Source organism: Petromyzon marinus, chromosome 66 (assembly GCF_048934315.1).
Source record: "Petromyzon marinus isolate PM22_M1 ecotype Great Lakes invasive population chromosome 66, UKy_Petmar_22M1.pri1.0, whole genome shotgun sequence".
NCBI classification, from domain to species: Eukaryota; Metazoa; Chordata; class Hyperoartia; order Petromyzontiformes; family Petromyzontidae; genus Petromyzon; species Petromyzon marinus.
Window position 1 is genome coordinate 8,821,662 of NC_133732.1, and position 26,698 is coordinate 8,848,359.

At 47.8% G+C, this 26,698-nt stretch overlaps 1 protein-coding gene across 1 annotated transcript; it reads right to left on the minus strand.

Moving 5' to 3' along the window:
* Positions 1-209: 209 nt before the first annotated feature.
* On the minus strand, positions 210-20,459 carry LOC142906512 (complement C1q tumor necrosis factor-related protein 5-like). The gene is made up of 3 exons (XM_076054496.1): positions 20,325-20,459; positions 14,700-14,827; positions 210-1,924 (listed from the first exon to the last, which is right to left on the minus strand). Exons 2-3 carry the CDS (start codon positions 14,812-14,814, stop codon positions 1,506-1,508), a joined length of 534 nt encoding a protein of 177 aa, XP_075910611.1. The 5' UTR covers positions 14,815-14,827; positions 20,325-20,459; the 3' UTR covers positions 210-1,505.
* Between the last annotated feature and the right edge of the window lie 6,239 nt (positions 20,460-26,698).

The following is a 26,698-nucleotide window of genomic DNA, read 5'->3' on the forward strand; positions in this document are numbered from 1 at the left end:
TTCACAACGCGAGCATCCCTTTTGGCTTCTGCGACAGATGCAGCTTTGTAATGCACACAAACCCAGAGGCGCCTGCACTCTGACGTTTCAAACAAACACCACGAGGTCGGTTCTTCTTTAAAGGTTTTTTTTCGTACGATGGCGTTTGGTAAGAATCGCAGACGTTGCGATCTCAGCGAGAGAACAACAAAAACACCAGTACAATAAAAGAGTTTCGGAGTGTACTTTAATCACATTCAGGAATACACTTTACAGATTACAGAATCGTCACTTCACAAACCTTAACGGCAGCAATTTGTCAACTTTGTTATGGAGGTGAGTAGTTGCTCCGGTGTGAGTGGACTTATTGAATCTCATTTTTACAGAAAAATACTTTAATGAAAAAATCATAAATATGCCTCTTTGGCACCCTTTTTGTCAGTGCAGTGAAGGACTCCAAAGGATGAAGTTTATTGTCCTTAACAACAACAACATCCAGTGCCTACCACCAGCCAACTCCATTCCCTTTCTTCTCTCTCCCGAGCGCCCCTCGTTCCCCCCTCCCTCTACCTATCCCCCTCTCCAATCCTAGCCCATGCTGTCCTTCTAACCAATCTCTCTGCTGCCCTTCGAACAGTCCCCGACGGATCCTCCCTCATTGCCTCTTTCAAATATTCCCGCCTTCCCCCTCTTTCAAATCTTACAAGCAATAGCCATCTAGAAGGCCACATCCTCGCTATGCTTATGCAGTAGCGCCTCCTCGTGGCAGTTACGGTGTTTATGATATCCATGTAACCCCCTTGTCTTACGAAAACGCTATCCAAGGATGTCTTAACATCCTTACACCATATCCTTTGGGTCTTTCTGTAAAGTCACGGAGATCGGTTAAAAAAATAGAAAAAAATTTCGACGTTTCGATTGCAACACAAGTGATCATCATCATCTTCACTTGATGACGATCGCTTGTGTTGCCATCGAAACGTCCTAGTTTTTGTCATTTTTTTAACCGAAAGACCCAAAGAATATGAATTCCTGCAGTCACGAAAGCTTTAAGTCAAGATTTATCCTTACACCAGTAGATCCCATAAATAAAACTGCTTAACCAGAGCTGTTAATAATTTTAGGTTTTGCATTGTCCTTGTACTGTCCTCCTCTTGGCAGCCTCTAGTCTAACACTGGTGGTGAAACAAAGCCACGAAGGAGCCGATCTCTGGTGTAGTCTAATCAGTTTCAAGGATACTGCGTACACTATCAAAGCATGTTTGAATGTTTTACCACAAGTCTGTGAAGTGAATGCAGACTTTATGCCCTGTTATAAAATATGTCTTAAATTTTACGCCAGAAAAGCGTGAAGCCTTTTTTAAATAATTCAAATTAAAAATTTTATTCATAAAGGGTTATTTTTTTTCATCCCAATATCAAATAGTGATTGATAAATGATGCTCGCCTTCAGAGAAGTATGCATTTAGATTTATAGCACCATAATTCTACCTGCAAACGCCCCTTGTTGCGCTCTCGAGTCTGATTCACTCGGGCGACAGGAGATAGCCAGAAAAGGAGCTGTCTATATCATTGCGCACGAAGATTCCATTGTAGGTACCCGTCACCTCCAACCAGACCTGATCCCCCGCCTTGAGACTCAGCACGGCACCACCACTCAGGGCCACTCCAGGCCAGCCAGGCACCCAAGCGCTGTGGAACTTGTGCATCACCTGCCCGTTTTTCTTCAGGTGCGCGTACACGCTCTCCCCGAACAAGCACACGTGCATCACGAAGTAGTAGGTGCCCGGGTAGACGCACGTGAACTTTCCCGTGCTCGGATCGTAGTGGTTCCCGCTGTTGGTGAGTATCACGTCGAACTTTATGGGAATTCCTGACGCAGGTCTGGGCATCGACAGCTTGGCTGTGAAGGCGGACTTGGGCATCTTGGCGTAGCCGCCCTGGTCTGTAGTAGCAGTTACATTGGGGAAACAAAACGACATGTCTCGGACCGTGTCCGCGAACACAAGGCAGATTTGAAACATGGCAGAACGAAAACCTCTTTCGTGGCTGACCATTGCTATGACGCATTGGGCTCGCACGACATTCTTTTTTCCGAGTCCCAGGTACTCTGCATACGTTCGGGCTACCATTAAAGATTTGTCCATGAAGCCATCCAGATATATAAACACAGAGATGGGTATAAGCTGAGCAACCATTGAAAGGACGTTATTCACCTGGTTAGTCACAACTTCTAGATTTAAAGCTTTCGTGACTGCAAGGATCCATTTTCTTTGGTTCTATTCGGTAAAGTCACGTAAAAAAATTCACGACGTTGCGGCCACAACACAAGTGACCTTCACCTGATGAAGGCCACTTGTGTTGTGGCCGAAACGTCGTGAATTTTTTTATTTTTTGTTTTTTTTTACGTGACTTTACCGAATAGAACCAAAGAGTATAGTCATAACTTGCTGTGATGCTTCCACCTTGCCTACCGTTTGGCTGTTACCCTCCGACTTTCTGATTTGCATTGACTTGTTTGATGCCTTTGCATTAACGGGCTGAGGTATCACTTACATGGCCTCCCTTAGCCTCGATGTATCGATGGCCCTTGATATCCTACAGGCTGTGTGTCTCACTGGCGCGGCTACTCTCTGAGCCGTTCTCTCTCTCTCTGAGTCGTTCTGTCTCTCTCTCTCTCTCTCTGAGTCGTTCTCATTAACTTTGACTTGCTAATCTCTCCTCTAATCTCTCTCCCTATATTCTCCACATTAACTCAACAAATATAACCCCGTGTCTGTGGCAGCTCTCCCACTATTTTTGCCTGAGGACGGCCGCATGTATTGCGGCCGAAACATCGTGATTCATTTTATTTTCTACCTACGTGGCTTTACCTAAAGAACCAAAGAGTATGGATTCCTGTAGTCACGAAAGCTTCAAATCAAGATTTTAAAAAGAATGTGCAGTCAAGAGCTCAGAGTACACAGATCCGCTCATACACGCCTCCCCCCCACCCAGATTCACGCTTACTTTTTGTGACTCGTAAAATCGCCCCCCACCCCTGCCATCACGTGAGCCATGGCTTTGACGGCGTGTAGCCATCGCCCACGAAAGAAAAGAGTCCCAAAAAAGGTGTTAGATCTGACCTGAATGCTACCGATGATTAGTGAATCATTTACTGTAGAGTCCTGTCATTCATTAAACATTTATATACACTCTTACATTATGTATATAGACTCATAGTAATATAGTAGCATATAGAAGTGTATAGTAGCGTATATAGTCGATGATAGTAATATAGTAGTACATAGTAATATAGTAGTGTATAGTAATGTAGTATAGTGTAATAGAGTAGTGTATAATAATATAGTAGTACGCTTTTGGCGTCCTCTGGTCTAACACCGTTTGAGACAAGGCTCTCAAAATAAAGCTGTCTCTGGTGTGGACCAATCAGTTTCAAAGACAATGCATCATACTTTCAGAGCATTTTTTTGTGGTTAATGCAGACATGATTCCATGTAAAAAGGTTTCAGTTTGGTGTTTTAACATCTTAACACAGCTGTTTTGTTGCCAGACAAAGGGAAAACCCTCTTCTCATATAGTAGTATATAGTAATTTTGTAGTGTAGTCTAGTAGTCTATAGTAATTTAGTAATGTAGTATAGTAGTGTATAGTTAGATAGTAGTCTAGTACGGTAGTGTATAGTAATATATTAGTATAGTGTAGTAGTAGTATATAGTAATATGGTAGTGTAGTATAGTAGTCTATAGTAATTTAGTAGTGTAGCAGAGTATTGCATAGTAATATGGTAGTGTAGTATGGTAGTGTATAGTAATATAGCAGTATAGTGTAGTAGTAGTATATAGTAATATGGTAGTGTATAGTAAAGTAGTAGTATATAGTAATATGGTAGTATATAGTAATATTGTAGTGTAGTATAGTGGTCTATAGTAATTTAGTAGTGTAGCATAGCATTGTATAGTAATATGGTAGTGTAGTATGGTAGTGTATAGTAATATAGCAGTATAGTGTAGAAGTAGTATATAGTAATATGGTAGTGTATAGTAAAGTAGTAGTATATAGTAATATGGTAGTTTATAGTAATGTAGTAGTGTAGTATGGTAGTGTATAGTAATGTAGTAGTGTAGTATGGTAGTGTATAGTAATATAGTAGTGTAGTATGGTATTGTATAGTAATATAGTAGTATAGTGTAGTAGTATATAGTAATATAATAGTGTATAGTAACATAGCAGTATAGTGTAGTAGTAGTATATAGTAATATGGTAGTGTATAGTAACATAGCAGTATAGTGTAGTAGTAGTATATAGTAATATGGTAGTGTATAGTAAAGTAGTAGTATATAGTAATATGGTAGTATATAGTAATATTGTAGTGTATAGTAAAGTAGTAGTATATAGTAATATAGTAGTGTATAGTAAAGTAGTAGTATATAGTAATATGGTAGTGTATAGTGTAGTAGTAGTATATAGTAATATAGTAGTGTATAGTAAAGTTGTAGTATATCGCAATATATTTATACATTGTATCTACACTCGTATAGGCGTACCCCAACTTACGTCAATTCGCACTTACGCGGTGGTGGGGGGGGGTACACGGAACCTGACCCCCGCCGCGTACTCTGAGACCTGCCTCTATTGTTGCGGGGTAGCCACCACATCATCGGCTCAGGGGGGCGGTGTGGCAAATCGGTCAGGTGGATGGGGGGCCTCCAATATTTGATATGAATTTAATTAAAATACATTTCTAGACAAGCCGCCCCGCCAATTAAAAAAAAACGTGGGACGTAATCCAAAGGCATTTCCATTTTAAAAACTGTAAACCGCACTTTAAGTGGTTACGTAAGAGCTACGCTTACATATACACAAGCCCAATTCTCGTATAACAATAATATAGCCTCTCGCGTTTCAAATAAGTTGGTCTTCTTCTTTGGTTCTTTCGGTAAAGTCACGTAGAATGAGAAAAAAATAATAAATTGATAAAATAAAATAACACAATAATATTCTCACGACGTTTCGGCCACAACACAAGCGGCCTTCATCAGGTGAAGGGACGAGACTGTCTGGAGGACAGCGCTGGAGTGAAAAATCCACGCTCAGTTCACGACCTTTAAGCTGTGTGAGAAGAAACAAAGCGCCTTGACAAAGGAATTAGCATATAATTTAGCATTAAAATGACTGATTGATTAGCTTGTGACTGGTCACAGAAATGGCTATGTTAAAGTTAAAGCATACACATCCGCAAAGGCACCCCTTGACAAAGGACTTAGCATAGAATTTAGCGTTGAAATAGCTAAGTTAAAGTATACACATCCGCAGAGGCACCCATTGACACAGGAATTAGCATAGAATTTAGCATTGAAATAGCTGAGTGATTAGCTTGTAACTGGTCACAGAAATAGCTATGTTAAAGTCAGAGCATATACATTCACCGAGGCAACTAGTACAAATCAAACAGGAGAATTTAGCATTGAAATAACTAGGCGAATTTAGCATTGAAATAACTGAGTGATTAGCTTGTGACTGGTCACAGAATGGCTATGTTGAAATTCGCCTAGTTATTTCAATGCTAAATTCATGTAGGTAGACAAAATAGTAATAGATCACGACGGTTCTATCGCAACGCAAACAGCACAAGCAATGTGATCTGTTATTTTTATATAATGAATTAGCTTCACTACCCGGCTTCGCCTGAGACTTGGATTCTGAGGCGCGCGCTCCCGGGGCGCTCGGAGCCGAGGGGGGGGGCGACAACGCGAGCAGAGGGAGCCGACACTGACTCAGTCACACATCATGCACTGACTCACTCACACATCATACACTGACTCACTCACACATCATACACTGACTCACTCACACATCATACACTGACTCACTCACACATCATACAGTGACTCACTCACACATCATACACTGACTCACTCACACATCATGCACTGACTCACTCACACACCATGCACTGACTCACTCACACATCATGCACTGACTCACTCACACATCATACACTGACTCACTCACACATCATACACTGACTCACTCACACATCATGCACTGACTCACTCACACATCATGCACTGACTCACTCACACATCATGCACTGACTCACTCACACATCAAACACTGACTCACTCACACCATGGACTGACTCCCTCACACATCATGCACTGACTCACTCACACATTATGCACTGACTCACTCACATACCATGCACTGACTCACTCACACACCATGCACTGACTGACTCACACATCATACACTGACTCACTCACACACCATGCACTGACTCACTCACACATCATGCACTGACTCACTCACACATCATACACTGACTCACCCACACATCATGCACTGACTCACTCACATCATACACTGACTCACTCACACATCATACACTCACTCACACATCATGCACTGACTCACTCACATCATACACTGACTCACTCACACCATGGACTGACTCACTCACACCATACACTGACTCACTCACACATCATACACTGACTCACTCACACACCATGCACTGACTCTATCACACATCATGCACTGACTCACTCACACATCATGCACTGACTCACTCACACACCATGCACTAACTCACTCACACATCATGCACTGACTCACTCACACATCATACACTGACTCACTCACACATCATACACTGACTCACACATCATACACTGACTCACTCACACATCATGCACTGACTCACTAACACATCATACACAGACTCACTCACATCATGGACTGACTCACTCACACATTATGCACTGACTCACTCACACATCATACACTGACTCACTCACACATCATGCACTGACTCACTCACACACCATGCACTGACTCACTCACACACCATGCACTGACTCACTCACACATCATACACTGACTCACTCACACATCATGCACTGACTCACTAACACATCATACACAGACTCACTCACATCATGGACTGACTCACTCACACATTATGCACTGACTCACTCACACATCATACACTGACTCACTCACACATCATGCACTGACTCACTCACACACCATGCACTGACTCACTCACACACCATGCACTGACTCACTCACACATCATACACTGACTCACTCACACATCATGCACTGACTCACTAACACATCATACACAGACTCACTCACATCATGGACTGACTCACTCACACATTATGCACTGACTCACTCACACATCATACACTGACTCACTCACACATCATGCACTGACTCACTCACACACCATGCACTGACTCACTCACACACCATGCACTGACTCACTCACACATCATACACTGACTCACTCACACATCATGCACTGACTCACTAACACATCATACACTGACTCACTCACACCATGGACTGACTCACTCACACATCATGCACTGACTCACTCACACCATGCACTGACTCACTCACACACCATGCACTGACTCACTCACACACCATGCACTGACTCACTCACACATCATACACTGACTCACTCACACACCATGCACTGACTCACTCACACATCATGCACTGACTCACTCACACATCATACACTGACTCACTCACACATCATACACTGACTCACTCACACATCATACACTGACTCACTCACACATCATGCACTGACTCACTCACACATCATACACTGACTCACTCACACATCATATACTGACTCACTCACACATCATGCACTGACTCACTCACACATCATTCACTGACTCACTCACACATCATACACTGACTCACTCACACCATGGACTGACTCCCTCACACATCATGCACTGACTCACTCACACCATGCGCTGACTCACTCACACACCATGCACTGACTCACTCACACCCCATGCACTGACTGACTCACACATCATACACTGACTCACTCACACACCATGCACTGACTCACTCACACATCATGCACTGACTCACTCACACATCATACACTCACTCACACATCATGCACTGACTCACTCACATCATACACTGACTCACTCACACCATGGACTGACTCACTTACACATCATGCACTGACTCACTCACACATCATGCACTGACTCACTCACACATCATACACTGACTCACTCACACATCATACACTGACTCACTCACACATCATACACTGACTCACTCACATCATGGACTGACTCACTCACACATCATACACTGACACACTCACACCATGGACTGACTCACTCACACATCATGCACTGACTCACTCACACACCATATACTGATTCACTCACACACCATGCACTGACTCACTCACACATCATACACTGACTCACTCACACACCATGCACTGACTCACTCACAAATCATGCACTGACTCACTCACACATCATACACTGACTCACTCACACATCATACACTGACTCACTCACACATCATACACTGACTCACTCACACATCATGCACTGACTCACTCACACATCATACACTGACTCACTCACACCATGGCCTGACTAACTCACACATCATGCACTGACTCACTCACACCATGCACTGACTCACTCACACACCATGCACTGACTCACTCACACATCATACACTGACTCACTCACACACCATGCACTGACTCACTCACACATCATGCACTGACTCACTCACACATCATACACTGACTCACTCACACACCATGCACTGACTCACTCACACACCATGCACTGACTCACTCACACATCATACACTGACTCACTCACACATCATACACTGACTCACTCACACACCATGCACTGACTCACTCACACATCATGCACTGACTCACTCACACATCATACACTGACTCACTCACACATCATACACTGACTCACTCACACATCATGGACTGACTCACTCACACATCATGCACTGACTCACTCACACATCATACACTGACTCACTCACACCATGGACTGACTCCCTCACACATCATGCACTGACTCACTCACACCATGCACTGACTCACTCACACAACATGCACTGACTCACTCACACACCATGCACTGACTCACTCGCACATCATGCACTGACTCACTCACACATCATACACTCACTCACACATCATGCACTGACTCACTCACATCATACACTGACTCACTCACACCATGGACTGACTCAATCACATCATGCACTGACTCACTCACACTTCATGCACTGACTCACTCACACATCATACACTGATTCGCTCACACATCCTGCACCGACTCACACCATGCACTGACTCGCTCATCATGTGCTTACTCACTCACACATCATACACTCGCACAACCACTGACCCATTCACTCATCATACACAGGTTCATTCATTGTGTGCTGGCTCACTCGCACATCACTCACGCACACTGCCGCTGACTCGCTCACACATCATACACTGACTCACTCATCATGCGCTGACTAACACATCGTGCGCTGACTCACACATCATACACTCACTCACGCTGCTGCTGACTCACTCACACAGCATACGCTGACTCACACATAATACGCTGACTCAAACATCATACACTCACGCTGCTGCTGACTCACTCACACATCATGCGCTGACTCACGCGTCATATGCTGACTCGCACATCATACACTCACTCACGCTGCTTCTGACTCACTCACACATCATACGCTGACTCACTCACACATCATACACTGACTCACTCATACATCATACACTGACTCACTCACACACCATGCACTGACTCACTCACACATCATACACTGACTCACTCACACATCATGCACTGACTCACTCACACACCATGCACTGACTCACTCACACACCATGCACTGACTCACTCACACATCATACACTGACTCACTCACACACCATGCACTGACTCACTCACACATCATGCACTGACTCACTCACACATCATACACTGACTCACTCACACATCATACACTGACTCACTCACACATCATACACTGACTCACTCACACATCATGCACTGACTCACTCACACATCGTACACTGACTCACTCACATCATGGACTGACTCACTCACACATCATGCACTGACTCACTCACACCATGCACTGACTCACTCACACATCATACACTGACTCACTCACACATCATGCGCTGACTCACTCACACATCATACACTGACTCACTCACACATCATACACTGACTCACTCACACATCATACACTGACTCACTCACACACCATGCACTGACTCACTCACACACCATGCACTGGCTCACTCACACACCATACACTGAATCACTCACACATCATACACTGACTCACTCACACACCATGCACTGACTCACTCACACATCATGCACTGACTCACTCACACATCATACACTGACTCACTCACACATCATACACTGACTCACTCACACATCATGCACTGACTCACTCACACATCATGCACTGACTCACTCACACCATGGACTGACTCCCTCACACATCATGCACTGACGCACTCACACCATGCACTGACTCACTCACACACCATGCACTGACTCACTCACACACCATGCACTGACTGACTCACACATCACACACTGACTCACTCACACACCATGCACTGACTCACTCACACATCATGCACTGACTCACTCACACATCATACACTCACTCACACATCATGCACTGACTCACTCACATCATACACTGACTCACTCACACCATGGACTGACTCACTTACACATCATGCACTGACTCACTCACACATCATGCACTGACTCACTCACACATCATACACTGACTCACTCACACATCATGCACTGACTCAATCACATCATGCACTGACTCACTCACACTTCATGCACTGACTCACTCACACATCATACACTGATTCGCTCACACATCATGCACCGACTCACACCATTCACTGACTCGCTCATCATGCGCTTACTCACTCACACATCATACACTCGCACAACCACTGACCCATTCACTCATCATACACAGGTTCACTCATCGTGTGCTGGCTCACTCGCACATCACTCACTCACACTGCCGCTGACTCGCTCACACATCATACACTGACTCACTCATCATGCGCTGACTAACACATCGTGCGCTGACTCACACATCATACACTCACTCACGCTGCTGCTGACTCACTCACACATCATACGCTGACTCACACATAATACGCTGACTCACACATCATACACTCACGCTGCTGCTGACTCACTCACACATCATGCGCTGACTCACTCATCATACGCTGACTCGCACATCATACACTCACTCACGCTGCTGCTGACTCACTCACACATCATACGCTGACTCACACATCATACGCTGACTCACTCATCATACGCTGACTCACTCATCATACACTCACTCACGCTGCTGCTGACTCACACATCATGCGCTGACTCACTCATCATACGCTGACTCGCACATCATACACTCACTCACGCTGCTGCTGACTCACACATCATACGCTGACTCACTCATCATACGCTGACTCACTCATCATACGCTTACTCGCACATCATACGCTGACTCACACATCATACACTCACTCACGCTGCTGCTGACTCACTCACACATCATACGCTGACTCACTCATCATACGCTGACTCGCACATCATACACTCACTCACGCTGCTGCTGACTCACACATCATGCGCTGACTCACTCATCATACGCTGACTCGCACATCATACACTCACTCACGCTGCTGCTGACTCACACATCATATGCTGACTCACTCATCATACGCTGACTCACACATCATACGCTTACTCGCACATCATACGCTGACTCACACATCATACACTCACTCACGCTGCTGACTCACACATCATACGCTGACTCACACATCATACGCTGACTCACTCATCATACGCTGACTCGCACATCATACGCTGACGTCAGCAGGCACACTGCGTGACGCTGCCGCAGTGACATCACAGATGTGACGTCACCACTCACTTGCCGTGCAAAATATTATATCCATGATTGTGCACCCCCCCCCACCCCCCAAAATACAAAAGTCAATTTTTATATTTTTATTTAAAGCTTTTGTGAATGCAGGGATTCATATTCTTGGTTCTTTCGGTAAAGTCACGTAGAAGGGAAACAATAAAATAGTAATAATATAAAACAATAAAATTCTCACGACGTTTCGACTGCAACACAAGCAATCATCGTCCGGTGTGAAAACCACAACGTCGTGAGAATTTTATTCTTTTATATTTTTATTATTTTATTGTTTCCCTTCTATTTTTATACTTTTTGCATTGTGTACAGTTTGGAAGCTGCCCACATGCCAAATTTCAGGTTTGTTGCATGTCGGGAAGTATGCTAAACATTTCGAACAGGCACATATTCACAAATTTCCCTTTTATATATAAAAAAATAGATCATTACGTTTCGATCGCAACGCAAGCCATCCGTGCTAATCCGTGGGTCTCTGTGGGTGTCTCTATGGGTCTGGGTGTCTATGTGTCTCTGTGTATGTTGAACTTATTTCACACTGTATGTAGCCATCCGTGCTAATCCGTGGGTCTCTGTGGGTGTCTCTATGGGTCTGGGTGTCTATGTGTCTCTGTGTATGTGTGTATGTTGAACTTATTTCACACCGTACGTAGCCATCCGTGTTAATCCGTGGGTCTCTGTGGGTGTCTCTATGGGTGTCTCTATGGGTCTGGGTGTCTATGTGTCTCTGTGTATGTGTGTATGTTGAACTTATTTCACACCGTACGTAGCCATCGGTGTTAATCGGTGGGTCTCTGTGGGTGTCTCTATGGGTGTCTCTATGGGTCTGAGTGTCTATGTATCTCTGTGTATGTGTGTATGTTGAACTTATTTCACACCGTACGTAGCCATCCGTGTTAATCCGTGGGTCTCTGTGGGTGTCTCTATGGGTGTCTCTATGGGTCTGGGTGTCTATGTGTCTCTGTGTATGTTGAACTTATTTCACACTGTACGTAGCCATTCGTGCTAATCCGTGGGTCTCTGTGGGTGTCTCTATGGGTGTCTCTATGGGTCTGGGTGTCTATGTGTCTCTGTGTATGTGTGTATGTTGAACTTATTTCACACCGTACGTAGCCATCGGTGTTAATCCGTGGGTCTCTTTGGGTGTCTCTATGGGTGTCTCTATGGGTCTGGGTGTCTATGTGTCTCTGTGTATGTTGAACTTATTTCACACTGTACGTAGCCATTCGTGCTAATCCGTGGGTCTCTGTGGGTGTCTCTATGGGTGTCTCTATGGGTCTGGGTGTCTATGTGTCTCTGTGTATGTGTATATGTTGAACTTATTTCACACCGTACGTAGCCATCGGTGTTAATCCGTGGGTCTCTGTGGGTGTCTCTATGGGTGTCTCTATGGGTCTTGGTGTCTATGTATCTCTGTGTATGTGTGTATGTTGAACTTATTCCACACCGTACGTAGCCATCCGTGTTAATCCGTGGGTCTCTGTGGGTGTCTCTATGGGTGTCTCTATGGGTCTGGGTGTCTATGTGTCTCAGTGTATGTGTGTATGTTGAACTTATTTCACACCGTACGTAGCCATCCGTGTTAATCCGTGGGTCTCTGTGGGTGTCTCTATGGGTGTCTCTATGGGTCTGGGTGTCTATGTGTCTCTGTGTATGTTGAACTTATTTCACACTGTACGTAGCCATCCGTGCTAATCCGTGGGTCTCTGTGGGTGTCTCTATGGGTGTCTCTATGGGTCTGGGTGTCTATGTGTCTCTGTGTATGTGTGTATGTTGAACTTATTTCACACCGTACGTAGCCATCGGTGTTAATCCGTGGGTCTCTGTGGGTGTCTCTATGGGTGTCTCTATGGGTCTGGGTGTCTATGTATCTCTGTGTATGTGTGTATGTTGAACTTATTTCACACCGTACGTAGCCATCCGTGTTAATCCGTGGGTCTCTGTGGGTGTCTCTATGGGTGTCTCTATGGGTCTGGGTGTCTATGTGTCTCTGTGTATGTGTATATGTTGAACTTATTTCACACTGTACGTAGCCAACCGTGCTAATCTGCAGGTGCGGGGGGTAAGGACACTTAACTAAACACCTATGAAGGCCGGCACGGCGCACGAGGGGGTTGGTGGGCAGCACCACGCCCGGCCACCTTTGTCTCCCCCAGTGGCGATGTTTACACATCGCACCAGGTACTCATTTAAGGCCGAGTCGACCTAGGGGAGGCCCAGGACCGGTTCAGAAAATGGTCGCCGCCATTTTCCCTTGAGTGGGAATCGAACCCGGGCTCCAAGGTTGATTGTGCAGCGTAGCGCTGACCACTACACCACCGCTCCCCGATGTTCATCATCACCACCACCACTACTACGACCACCACTACCACCACTATCACTCGCACGACCACCACTACCACCATCACTATTACCACCAACTCACCACTATCACTACTACCATCACCACCACCACTACTACTACCACCACTACCACCACCACTACCACCACTACCACCACCACTACTACCACCACCACTACTACCACCAACCCACCACTATCACTACTACCATCATCACCACCACTACTACTACTACCACTACCACCACCACTACTACCACCACCACTACTACCACCAACTCACCACTATCACTACTACCATAATCACCACCACTACTACTACCACCACTACCACCACCACTACTACCACCACCACTACTACCACCAACCCACCACTATCACTACTACCATCATCACCACCACTACTACTACCACCACTACCACCACTGCCACTACCACCACCACTACTACCACCAACCCACCACGACTACCATCACCACCGCCACCGTCGCAATAATTTAGTCCTAATTCCCCGCCTCACCATCCTCGCAATCGCAGCAGCACTGCCCGGGGCAGTACTTCGCGGCACCGTCAGCTGCCAGTGCTTGGGAGCCCAGCAGTGGAAGCAGCAGCGGTAGCAGCCAGAGACGAGACATCGCCAGTCACTCCCTGCGGGGAGAGGGTGGGGAGGTGGTAGTGGTGGTGGTAGTGGTGGTGGACCCCCCTAATGGAACATCTTCACCGGTTAGAAACATTTAGGCTGGCCTGCCTACGATCCATCCTGGGTTTAACCAGACTGGATTGTGTGAGGAGCTCACAAATCCTTGAAAGATCTGGGCAGGGTCCCATCGGTGAGCTCCTCCGGCAGGCAAGGCTGCGATGGCTGGGTCATGTAGCCCGCATGCCCAGCCACCGCATGCCGAAACAGCTTTTGTTTGGCCGGATTGAGGGGGCTAAGCGGGCGTGGCACGGGCTAGAGAAGAGATGGAGTGATGTGGTACAGGAGGACGTGGAGCTGAGTGGACTTGCCGGTGACTCGTACCAGCGGTGTCAAGATCGGCCTCTGTGGAGGAGGCTCGTGAAGGACGCTACTGGGCAGTTGGAGGCAGTCGCCCTCCAACAACAACGGAGGGCGGAGGAGCGACGCTCAGAACAACGAGCGGAGCGCCGGGTGGCTAAAGCACAGCAGGTTGGCACAGTAGGGGGCACAGGTGGTGCATCAGCCAGTCATCTCAGTCAGTCGACCCGTGGCACCTGGGTCTGCCCAGTGACCTCCTGCCAGCGGGCGTTCGACACTTCACGTGGCCTCACGGTGCACATAGCCTGGCACAAGCGTCGTGGTGACGTCACCGCCACTTAGTGGCGAATGGCGGTTGTTGTTGTTGTTGGTAGTGGTGGTGGTGTTAGTGGTGGTGGTGGTGGTAGTAGTAGGGGTGGTGGTGATAGTGGTGGTGGTGGTGGTGGTTAGTAGTGGTGGTGTTAGTGGTGGTGGTGGTAGTAGTAGGGGTGGTGGTGGTGGTGGTGGTAGTGGTGGTGGTGGTAGTGGTGGTGGTGGTAGTGGTGGTGGTAGTAGTAGGGGTGGTGGTGGTAGTGGTGGTGGTGGTAGTGGTGGTTAGTAGTGGTGGTGTTAGTCGTCCTCTCTCGCCATCTCTCTCTCTGAGTCGTCCTCTCCCCCGCCCCCCAAGTCGACCCCTCTATCTCCCTCTATATATCTCTCTCTATCTCTTCAAGTACCTGGGCGTTTACCTGGGGAAACCACGTGACGTCGCTCTGAACAACTGGACCGAGCTGGCCGACACAATCGAGGCTAAATTACTGACATGGGCACCCCTCGCTCCGCAGATGTCCTGCAGGGGCCGAGTGCTCATCACTAACACCCTGGCAGCATCCGTGCTGTGGCACAAGACCAAGGCCCTCGAGCCTCCTGCTTAGCTACTCACAAGAGTCAACCGCTCACTCGCGCACTTCGTCTGGCATGGGAAACACCGGCTCAGGCCGGGCGTTCTCTGCCTGCCGGTGGGCGAGGGCGGCCAGGGTCTGGTGAACGTCGCCGCCAGGGTCACGAGTTTCAGGTTCATGGCAGTCAGGCGGCTGCTGTACGACCGGGAGGTGCTACCCTGGAAGTCGCCGGCCCTCGCCCTGGTGAGGAATGCAGGGGGGTTCCTGGGGTGCGGAAAGGAGCTCTTCCTGATGGACCTGAGCCTGGTCGACTACACGAGGCTGCCAGGTTATCACCGGAGCCTCTTGGACGCGTGGCGGAGCTTCGAGTGGAGCAGAACGCACACGGCGCCCTACGACCTTACGAAGCTCCTGAACAAGCCCCTTGTTCTGCAACGGCCTCTTCCAGGGGATCAGAGGAGAGAGGACCCTGGCTCTACGCCTCACATCAGCAGGGCTGCGGACGGTCTTCGAACTCGTGCAGGCCCCACCAGCCCGAGTGGAAGATCGCAGCTGAGATCGCCAGCACCGCTAGGGGACTCCGCTCCACGCTCGCCGGGGAGAATCTGCTGCGGGACGTCGCTCCGCGCCATGAAGGAACTGCGCCTGAAGCTGGAGGCGCCGGGGGACGGTGGTGGCCCTCCCCCCCCCTCCTCCTCCTTCCCGGAGTTGTACGTCTCCTGCGCACACCCCCCTGACCACAGCGACTCCGGCAAGCTACTGATGCTCCGAGGCTGCAGGAACGTCCCCCTGAAGAGCGCCCCGAACAAAGCGCTCGACACGTGGCTGTGTCAAGGCGCTGCATTCCCGGGACCTGGCCGACCTATCGGACACAAAATGGAGAGACTATTTCTCTACCCCCTCATTGCGACCGCCCCCCAGTGGAAACAAATGTACAAAGTGCCTCCCGTAGCCAAACGCTGCGGTGACCTCCAGTGGACATTGGCACACTGCACATTGCCATCGGCCGTGTGGCTCAGCCGAATCTCGCCGGGGGTAACAGACTTGGTGCATTACCTGCGGTCATAGGGATGATCTGCCCCACCTGTACTTATGCTGCCAGCGGCTCAAACCAATGTCCCACGTTTTGGGGGACATCTTCGGGAAACTGGGGGTGCCCTTCTACAACAGCAGCTTCATATATTGAATGCCTTACCTGGCTAACGAGCGCCATGACCTCGCCATCTTCGCCTGTGTTCAGGCGAAGATGGCGGTGTAGAGAACGAGGAAAAAGATGCTGGAAGGTGACACTGACGGCTGCTCTGTGCTTCCAGTGTTCAGGGGCCTGCTCAAGGCGCGGCTCCGGCTGGAGCACGCATACCACACCCATGTCGGTGATGTGCACGTCTTCTTCGAACGCTTGGGAGCTGGAAAAGCCCCTTTCTGTAACAGCGTGAACGGCACCCCACGTGGTCACCTTCTGAAGCGCTCGCTCGTCACCGTGACGTGCGCGATGACCACCACCACCACCACGTGGCTTTCATTTCGTGTTGTGCGCGGCGCATTTAGCGGCACAGCGCGTGGATTTATAGCGGTTATTTGTTTGCTGGTGACTTTGTGTATTTCGTATCGGAATCGCCTCCGGTGCTGTTGCTGCTGGCGGCAATAAAAGTTGTTTAAAAGTCTCTCTCTATCTCTCTCTGCGGCAATAATAGTTATTTTAAAGTGAAAATTCTATCTCACTATCTCTCTCTATCTCTCTATATATCTCTCTCCATCTCTCTCTCTCTCTCTCCATCTCCCGACGAGAGCCATCGACTTCTGTGCGATGGCATTGCAGCGTTTCAAGCTGCCGTTGTTATGATCCAATTCATGACAGAATTAGAATATTGTATTTATACTGGCGGAGGAATCAGATGAGCTATCAAGCTCTTTGTTAACAGATGTCCAGTCGGGTCAAAAAACTACAACAACAAACACAACACTAAACATACGGCAGGAGGGCAGATTGTAGGAAATTGTGAGCAAATCACTAAACAAAAATTGTATGATTTTCTTTTTAGCAGGCAAAGCCCCACTGACCGATGAGGTTATCATTTCTGAAGCCACCCTGGCTACCACAAATGATAGCAGCGGCATCAGCAGCTGCATGGGGTTAGGGAGCCAGAGTGCTTGCGGCGTGTGACTTACCAGTTCGGCAAGGCGAAGGATTTCGCGAGCAATATTATCCATAATACAGATTAACTTTATGTGGGGGTGGTTAGATCTCGTATGTACAGTGAGGGAAAAAAGTATTTGATCCCCTGCTGATTTTGTACGTTTGCCCACTGACAAAGAAATGATCAGTCTATAATTTTAATGGTAGGTTTATTTCAACAGTGAGAGACAGAATAACAATTTTAAAAATCCAGAAAAACGCATGTCAAAATGTTATAAATTTCTGTGCATTTTAATGAGAGAAATACGTATTTGACCCCCTCTCAATCAGAAAGATTTCTGGCTCCCAGGTGTCTTTTATACAGGTAACGAGCTGAGATTAGGAGCACACTCTTAAAGGGAGTGCTCCTAATCTCAGCTTGTTACCTGTATAAAAGGCACCTATCCACAGAAGCAATCAATCAGATTCCAAACTCTCCACCATGTCCAAGACCAAAGAGCTCTCCAAGGATGTCAGGGAAAAGATTGTAGACCTACACAAGGCTGGAATGGGCTACAAGACCATTGCCAAGCAGCTTGGTGTGAAGGTGACAACAGTTGGTGCGATTATTCGCAAATGGAAGAAACACAAAAGAACTGTCAATCTCCCTCGGCCTGGGGCTCCATGCAAGATCTCACCTCGTGGAGTGGCAATGATCATGAGAACGGTGAGGAATCAGCCCAGAACTACACGGGAGTATCTTGTCAATGATCTCAAGGCAGCTAGGACCATAGTCACCAAGAAAACAATTGGTAACACACTACGCCGTGAAGGACTGAAATCCTGCAGCGCCCGGAAGGTCCCCCTGCTCAAGAAAGCACATATACATGCCCGTCTGAAATTTGCCAATGAACATCTGAATGATTGAGAGGACAACTGGATGAAAGTGTTGTGGTCAGATGAGACCAAAATGGAGCTCTTTGGCATCAACTCAACTCGCCGTGTAAGAATGCTGCCTATGACCTCAAGAACACCATCCCCACCGTCAAACATGGAGGTGGAAACATTATGCTTTGGGGGTGTTTTTCTGCTAAAGGGATAGGACAACTTCACTGCATCAAAGGGACGATGGACGGGGCCGTGTGCCGTCAAATCTTGGGTGAGAACCTCCTTCCCTCAGCCAGGGCATTGAAAATGGGTCGTGGATGGGTATTCCAGCATGACAATGATCCAAAACACACGGCCAAGGCAACAAAGGAGTGGCTCAAGAAGAAGCACATTAAGGTCCTGGAGTGACCTAGCCAGTCTCCAGACCTTAATCCCATAGAAAACCTGTGGAGGGAACTGAAGGGTCGAGTTGCCAAACGTCAGCTTCGAAACCTTAATGACTTGGAGAAGTTCTGCAAAGAGGCGTGGGATAAAATCCCTCCTGAGATGTGTGCAAACCTGGTGGCCAACTACAAGAAACGTGTGACCTTTGTGATTGCCAACAAGGGTTTTGCCACCAAGTACTAAATCATGTTTTGCAGAGGGGTCAAATACTTATTTCCCTCATTAAAATGCAAATCAGTTTATAGCATTTTTGACATGCGTTTTTCTGGATTTTATTATTGTTATTCTGTCTCTCACTGTTCAAATAAACCTACCATTAAAATTATAGACTGATCATTTCTTTGTCAGTGGGCAAACGTACAAAATCAGCAGGGGATCAAATACTTTTTCCCTCAGTGTACATTCAGGTTAAGTTTTAAGTTTAATTTATTTGGTATAGCCCTGTGAGCCATTCGTCTCTTGAATCGGGTGCAACCGCAACAAATAAAAAATATATGAACAAGAAAACATCTTAAAGTGACTATGCGCAAACAGAAAAATCCAGGAAAAAACAGCAAAAATCTTCCAGAAAAGGCACCGTACACCAACGCTATAGATGTGTGTCGTTAATCCCGTTAAAATGTGGGTTTGACTCTCCAACACACAACAACCGGTCGGTGCTGTACTCAGTAACGAATTGACCACGTTTTGTTGACGTGAAACGCCACCTTTTTAGTGATTGGCTACGTCGGGTGGTGGCGGATTTAACGACACAATATTTACATTTACGCGTTCTAACCACCCCAAAAAAAAGAACTACCTCTATTAGATGTCACTTACCGTTTGGGTGATACAGAGTATGACTGACGGACAGACAATTGTGAGTTATCTATCTATACACACACAGCCTGTTTATATAGAGACACATAGAGAGAGAGAGAGACTGCTTATTGACTCGAGTCTAAAAGTTCACGCGGGGTCCCTTAGAGCAGCCGTGATGGACGCGTGCCAAACTGATGCGACTAATTATCTCGGCACGCCAGAGGAAGCCGCGACAGCCCAGACCCCCATTGTGGGGTGTCCACGGGACCCCCACCACGTGACCCGCACCACGGGACCCCTACCACGGGGGTCACGACGCTGGTGATTAACCCCAGCGTGAAATGCGAGCAAGGGTCGTGTTGTTTGCTTTGGATTCGTCTGACAAGGGGTGGTGGTGGTGGTGAGGGAGCAGTGGTGCAAGCCGTCAGCGCTACGCCACTCCGCAAACCCAGCGACCCGAGTTCGATTCCTGCTCACGGCCACCAACACCCAGTGACCATTATCTGAACCTCCCCTAGGTCGACTCAGCCTGGTGCGGTTCGTAAAAGCATCGCCACTGGGGAGACAAAGGCGGCCGGGCGTGGTGCTTGACCACCCACCCCCTCGTGTGCCGTGCCGGCCTTATCGGTGCTGCTCGTGTGGAGGCTAATGGCCCCCTCCTCCTCTCCCCCCTCCTCCCCCGCCCCTTCTCGCCGGGCTGCCATCGGCCTCCCCGCACCAGCGTCCTCTCTGTGGGACATGGCTAGTGGCTGGCTCCCCACCGCCTCGGGTTATCCAAACACACTCCCCACGCACACCACTACTAATGCCGAGGTGGCTGCTTGCCCGCGTGCCCGTGCAGGCACGCGTGCAACAACGACGGCCGGGTTGACGATAATATTCGCGCTTTCCACCGCCGAGTGCTATGGTCGCTACGTGAACACATTGCGTGAAACGCGCCATGTAAACACAAACACGAACGTCAGCGATCGTTTATGATTGAATACTGGCACGCATAACACGTACGCGCGTACTCACACCACACCTACGCTCTCCCCACACACACAGAAAGCACGCGGCGTCGGTGGTCTATGCAAAAGTTTATTAATGGCGCGCCTAAAGAAAAACCCTGCTTGGCCCGGAGCAAAATTCAAACCCGAGGAGGACCCTTACGCTACTTCTCACCCTGCGGACGTACTCACGGTGTCTCACGGACGCGTTGGGAGTCGGAGGTACGAGGGTCCGAGCGGTCTCTGCCTGGGGTCGAGTCGTAGCAGTACTCGCCCGCGTCGCTCGGACGTTGCGAGCGGCTGGGAGTCCGACCGGGTAGCTGAACGGCTCGAGGAGAACTGACTAACATTTTTTCCCTTCCCTTCCCTTTGTCTCCTCCGAATCAAAAAATCGAGGGTCACGTGGTGTTCCCTGCATTGGCAATCGGGCGCCTAGCTTTCAATTTTCAACCGATGCCCCGCCCCTACAGTATCTGGCGTGTGGCTCTCACTTGTGCTCGCTGAGAGCCTTGCTCCCCCAAGGCCCTATGCCCCTGTGCTGGGCGTCTTCTCACTGCAGTTTGCTCCATGAGCTCGTCATGCCCATACAAATTTAAGCTAATTCACGTGGCCGAAGTTCAATTCGGCCTGGGGGGGGGAGGGGGGGGTCGGCCAATCTCCTGGCACTGGAAAACCGTGGGACATCCCCGCTAGGTGCCCCTCGGGTAAAAACTCAGGGTACCAGGTGACCCCCCCACGAGACCCAACGTGGGTGCATGTGTGTGTGTAGAGGGTGTGTGTGTGCGTTCGTGTGGGGGGTGCGATTGGATATCAGCACTGGCAGAGTTGCTCCGTTGCTGTAGCACCACACTCGCTAACAGCACTTTCCCCAACAGTCTGTTACAGGCTACACGGGGGATCTTTGTCTTTGTTTGCTTGGATTCGTCTCATAAGTGATCCCCATTGTGGTCAGAGGCCTGAAATGAATTATAGATCATTGGAATTAGCTGTGGAACGTGCAAAGTCCAATCCCATCGCTCCTTGTACGCACACAGTACTAGTGTGTGCGTGTGTGCGTCGCTCCGCCTCAAATGACTCCATGGTGCAGCGGTGTGGTGTAGTAAACATCGCCACTGGGGGAGACAAAGGCGGTCGGGCGTGGTGCTGGCCACCCACCCCCTCATATTGCCACAGTGCGCTGCTGCTCGCGATTAAGAGCACTTTCCCCAACAGTCTGTTACAGGCTGTATGGGGGATCTTTGTCTTTGTCTCTCCAATAGGTGGTAGTCGATATGTCTACACACCCTACACACTATAGAGTCAGTAGAATCTACTACACACACTACACACGTGACTCCGTAGTAGCAGTCACGTGGTCACCACCATCGGTTGTTGTTCTGTTAAGGGAAAACCTACCCCGTGTGTTGGAATTGAATAAATGTGTTGCCTCCAAGTCTACGTTTGCGACTCAGTTGAACCCATTTCATACACACACAGCCTGTTTATATAGAGACACAAAGACAGAGATAGAGACTGCTAATTGACTCCAGTCTAAAAGTTCACGCAGGGTTCCTTAGAGCAGCAGTGCCCAATGGACAAACAAACGTCGGTCTGTGATCTATGCGCGCCAGATTGGTGCCTCTAATTATCTCGGCACGCCAGAGGAAACCACGACAGCCCAGACCCCCAGTGATCATATGAACTGTGACCGGATTTTCACAATAAACGACATGAACAACGTGTAGCACCAAACCCTAGAGCCATAGCTGGCTGCTTGAGTCACTCCACAACAGCAGAAGCATCAGTCGGAGTATCACATTTTTCAATGCACCTTTAAGATCAGCACACTAAATCAAAATACAGATAATACTTTGCAACGATCATCCGGAGCGAAACATTTTATTTTATTTTAGGCCACTGAATAGCAGTGGCAGCTAGGGGTGTACAACTCCTCTAGAGCAGTTTTGAGTGAAGGTCTCATAGCTAGTGATTCAAGTTGCAGTTTATTGGCAATAGGGTTCCAGACCCTGGGGGCATCAATAGCAAAGGCCCTTCCTCCAGTATTTGTACGGCAGTAGGGAATGTGAAGCTGGTAAATTAGCGAAGACCAGAGGTAAAATTTGTTCTTTGAAACAGAGAGGAGATCCAGCAGGTAATCTGCGGATTTTTTTGGAAGTAATTCGTGAATAAATAAGATCTGGTGCACAAGCTGTCGAACATTAAGAGATGCTAAGTTTGACCCAATGTAGAGATCACAGTGGTGAGTCCTATATGGGCAGTTCAATGCAAATCTCAAGGCCGAGTGATACATTGAGTCATGCTTCTTCAGTACAGTACTTGGAGCTGATTTTTATACGATGTCACAGTAATAATGTCGAGGCAGTATGGTAGCTTTTATCAATTCCAAACGGAAGATAGGGGGGAAGCAGTGCTTGTGTCGATACAGATAACCAATTTTTATTTTTGTCTTTTTACCAATATAATCAATGTGATCTTCAAAATTCAGTTTTGAATCCAGGATGATCCCAAGATACTTATAGATCTTGACTTGCTTTATTTGATCGTTATTTAAGGAATGCAATTGGGGAAAACTAACTTCCCGCTTTAGTCCCGGTGAGAAGCATAGCACCTTGGTTTGAAGGTATTCAGGACTAGTTTAAGAGCAACTAGCTGATGTTGTAGTTTGTTGAAATCATCCTGGAGCTTAGCAATCACGTCATCCGGAGAGCGGCCAGCAGTAATCAGTATCGTGTCATCTGCAAAAATATTTACCCTGGAATGATCCAGGTCAGTGCCCAAGTTATTGACATAAAGAGAGAACAAGAGGGGGCCGAAGATGGAACCCTGTGGAATCCCTTTTGTTATCTTAACACTGTTTGACCTCTAACCATCTGTGAATACAGTTTGGGTGCGAGAAAAGAGGTAATTTTTTAACCATTGTACTGTGTTCTCGGAAAAACCGAGGCAACTTAGTTTACTAAGCAGGGTGTTGTGGTCTACTGTATCAAAAGCTTCGGACAGGTCAAGAAAAAGACAGGCACAGCACTGCTTATTATCAAGGCTTTTGTAAATTTGATTCAAAGAGCCTAATGCAGTAGATGTGGTGCTGTATTTTTTTCGGAACCCAGATTGTTTTAGATGTAGTAGATTGTTGATGGAAAAGAAACTGCTAATTTGGTAATTCAATAATTTTTCAAAAATTTTCATCAATGGGGACAAAATTGAGATAGATCGGTAGTTATTGGGATCATCTTTAGGGCCCCCTTTGTGAAGTGGACGGACATAGGAATGTTTCCATTCTAGATGAACTGATGCTTCTTTGACGGACAGGTTGAAAATATGGGCTATAGCTTTGTATATTAGGTGACCAACAGTTAGTAGAGCAAAGACGGGAAAACTATCTGCTCCGGTAGAGGAGAACCCTTTGAGGTAGGACAGTTGTTTTAGAATATTACTTTCATGGATTGGTTGGAAACTAAATTCGTTTAATGTTTGGACAGGGGTGTAGGAATTTGCAGGAGCAGGGGTGACTCCCAATACATTATCAAAAAGATTACCACAACCCTAACCGTCAAACACCCACGGCACTGAATGAGATATCAAACAACTTCCAGCAGCGCAATATCTAGTGAAGACGGCTGCGACGAAGGCGACAAGACGAGTCCATTCCCAGATGAGGCAGCCCTTTAGCTCCCGCTCTCAGCTACTTTTATGTTACCAGCGCGGCCAGGAACCAACCTGACCGCGCCTTCTCGAACCCGCTAGCAGGATCCATTGGCCTCCAGACGGGGTCCTCTGTGACCCTTGCCCGAGTTACTCTGCCATCACCCCATGCACGCCCTCAACGGCGTGTGTACTGTCTGTCCACTACAGTTGCCGCTGCTGTCCACCAGCCGGTGCTATGATACTACAGATGTATAAGGGCACAGGCTGACCAATAAGGTCTGAAATGGTCTGTAATATGGTAGGCACTGTTGTATCAGCGGATGCCATGTGGCATAGAACTCCTTCCTCTTGAGCTTGTAGCTCAGGATGCTCCATGCTCACACGTGCCAGGAGCGAGTTGTACCGCCGTTTCCAGGTAGCTAGTGGAGGTTCATGATCTCTCTTGTTCAGGTGAATGGTGTCTCTGGCTATTAAGTGAAAGGTCTGGAGCAGTGCATTCTGGGGATTCGATACCTTTTCAGTGCTTCAGACCCCCCAGTGGCTCCTCCGTCGATGGGCGAAAGGTTCGTGCCACGCAGTTTATTGAAGGGGAAAACAATTCGGGACATCACGGTAACGTTGATCAATGCATGGGCAAGACCATGACGCGTGGGAGTAGGTTTGTGTTTTACCGGGACGGCCATCTCGGGCAGTCAGATGAGACCTTCATAAATGTTGCCCTGTTTTCTTTTGTCGAGTATGCTCAGTGTGTAGCAATTGTTCTTCACGGACCCTGGGACAGAGTAATCAAGAAGGCTGGAGAGTACACACTCCATGCTCTGATTAGTTAGCGGGCACGGGGAGCCAAGAAGATTGGCCGAAACATTCAAAAGGGAAAATAGCTGGAGGGTTTGGAGAGCATCTGGTGGGACGGTTAGGCCAGGTAAGATGATGATTGGTGGAGACGGAGTGTGAGGACGTGCGGAGCTAGGAAGAGGTTAAAATAGGGAGCGGTTGGGTGGGTAGGTGAGTGAGTGGGTCGGTGGGTGAATAGGTTGGTGGGTGAGTGGGTGGGTGGGTGATCGTCGGGTGGGACGGTTAGGCCAGGTAAGGGCGATGATTGGTGGGGGGGACATGAACCATTGAATTTGACCTTGCCTGTTGGAGTAGCCCACTGATGCAACATTGTCTTGAACAATTCAACACAACATTGTAGCAGCAGCACGGAGCTTTCAGTCGGCATATCCTGAATGAATCTAGCTGGAGCAGGATAAATGTTAGCCGGTTCGTGTCTGTTGTGGCCATATATATACATGCGCATCATCACCCTTTGAACAAAACAGGTATCGCCTATTGGACGAGTGTACTGGTGACCGTGAGTTGGCAGCCAGCCCCTTGTGCTTTACCTGGGTCGCACGAGTTCGGAGGGTTCCGGGATTCGGTCAGGCGGAGGTGGACACTCGCTGGCACGGTGAGTAGCGGTTAACCTCCCGCTGTTATAATGATTGTGAGGTCGCACTCGCATACCTGTCAACCCGTACAATTTAGCCGTGTTCCTGTAGAGAGAAATGTAGTTTCAAGGTCTATACATCTGCTTCAATACGGGAAAAACAAAAATAACGTTTCCGTCTCTTTGTCTGTGTTTCTCTCCTTGTGATGGGACTTTGTAGGATGAAAGTTGAGATTTATGACCAATAAGGTCTGAATTGCTCTGTCTTAAGGTAGGCTCTGAAAAGGGGTTGAAAGGTATGCACTCGTCACTCTCATTGTTACAAGGTC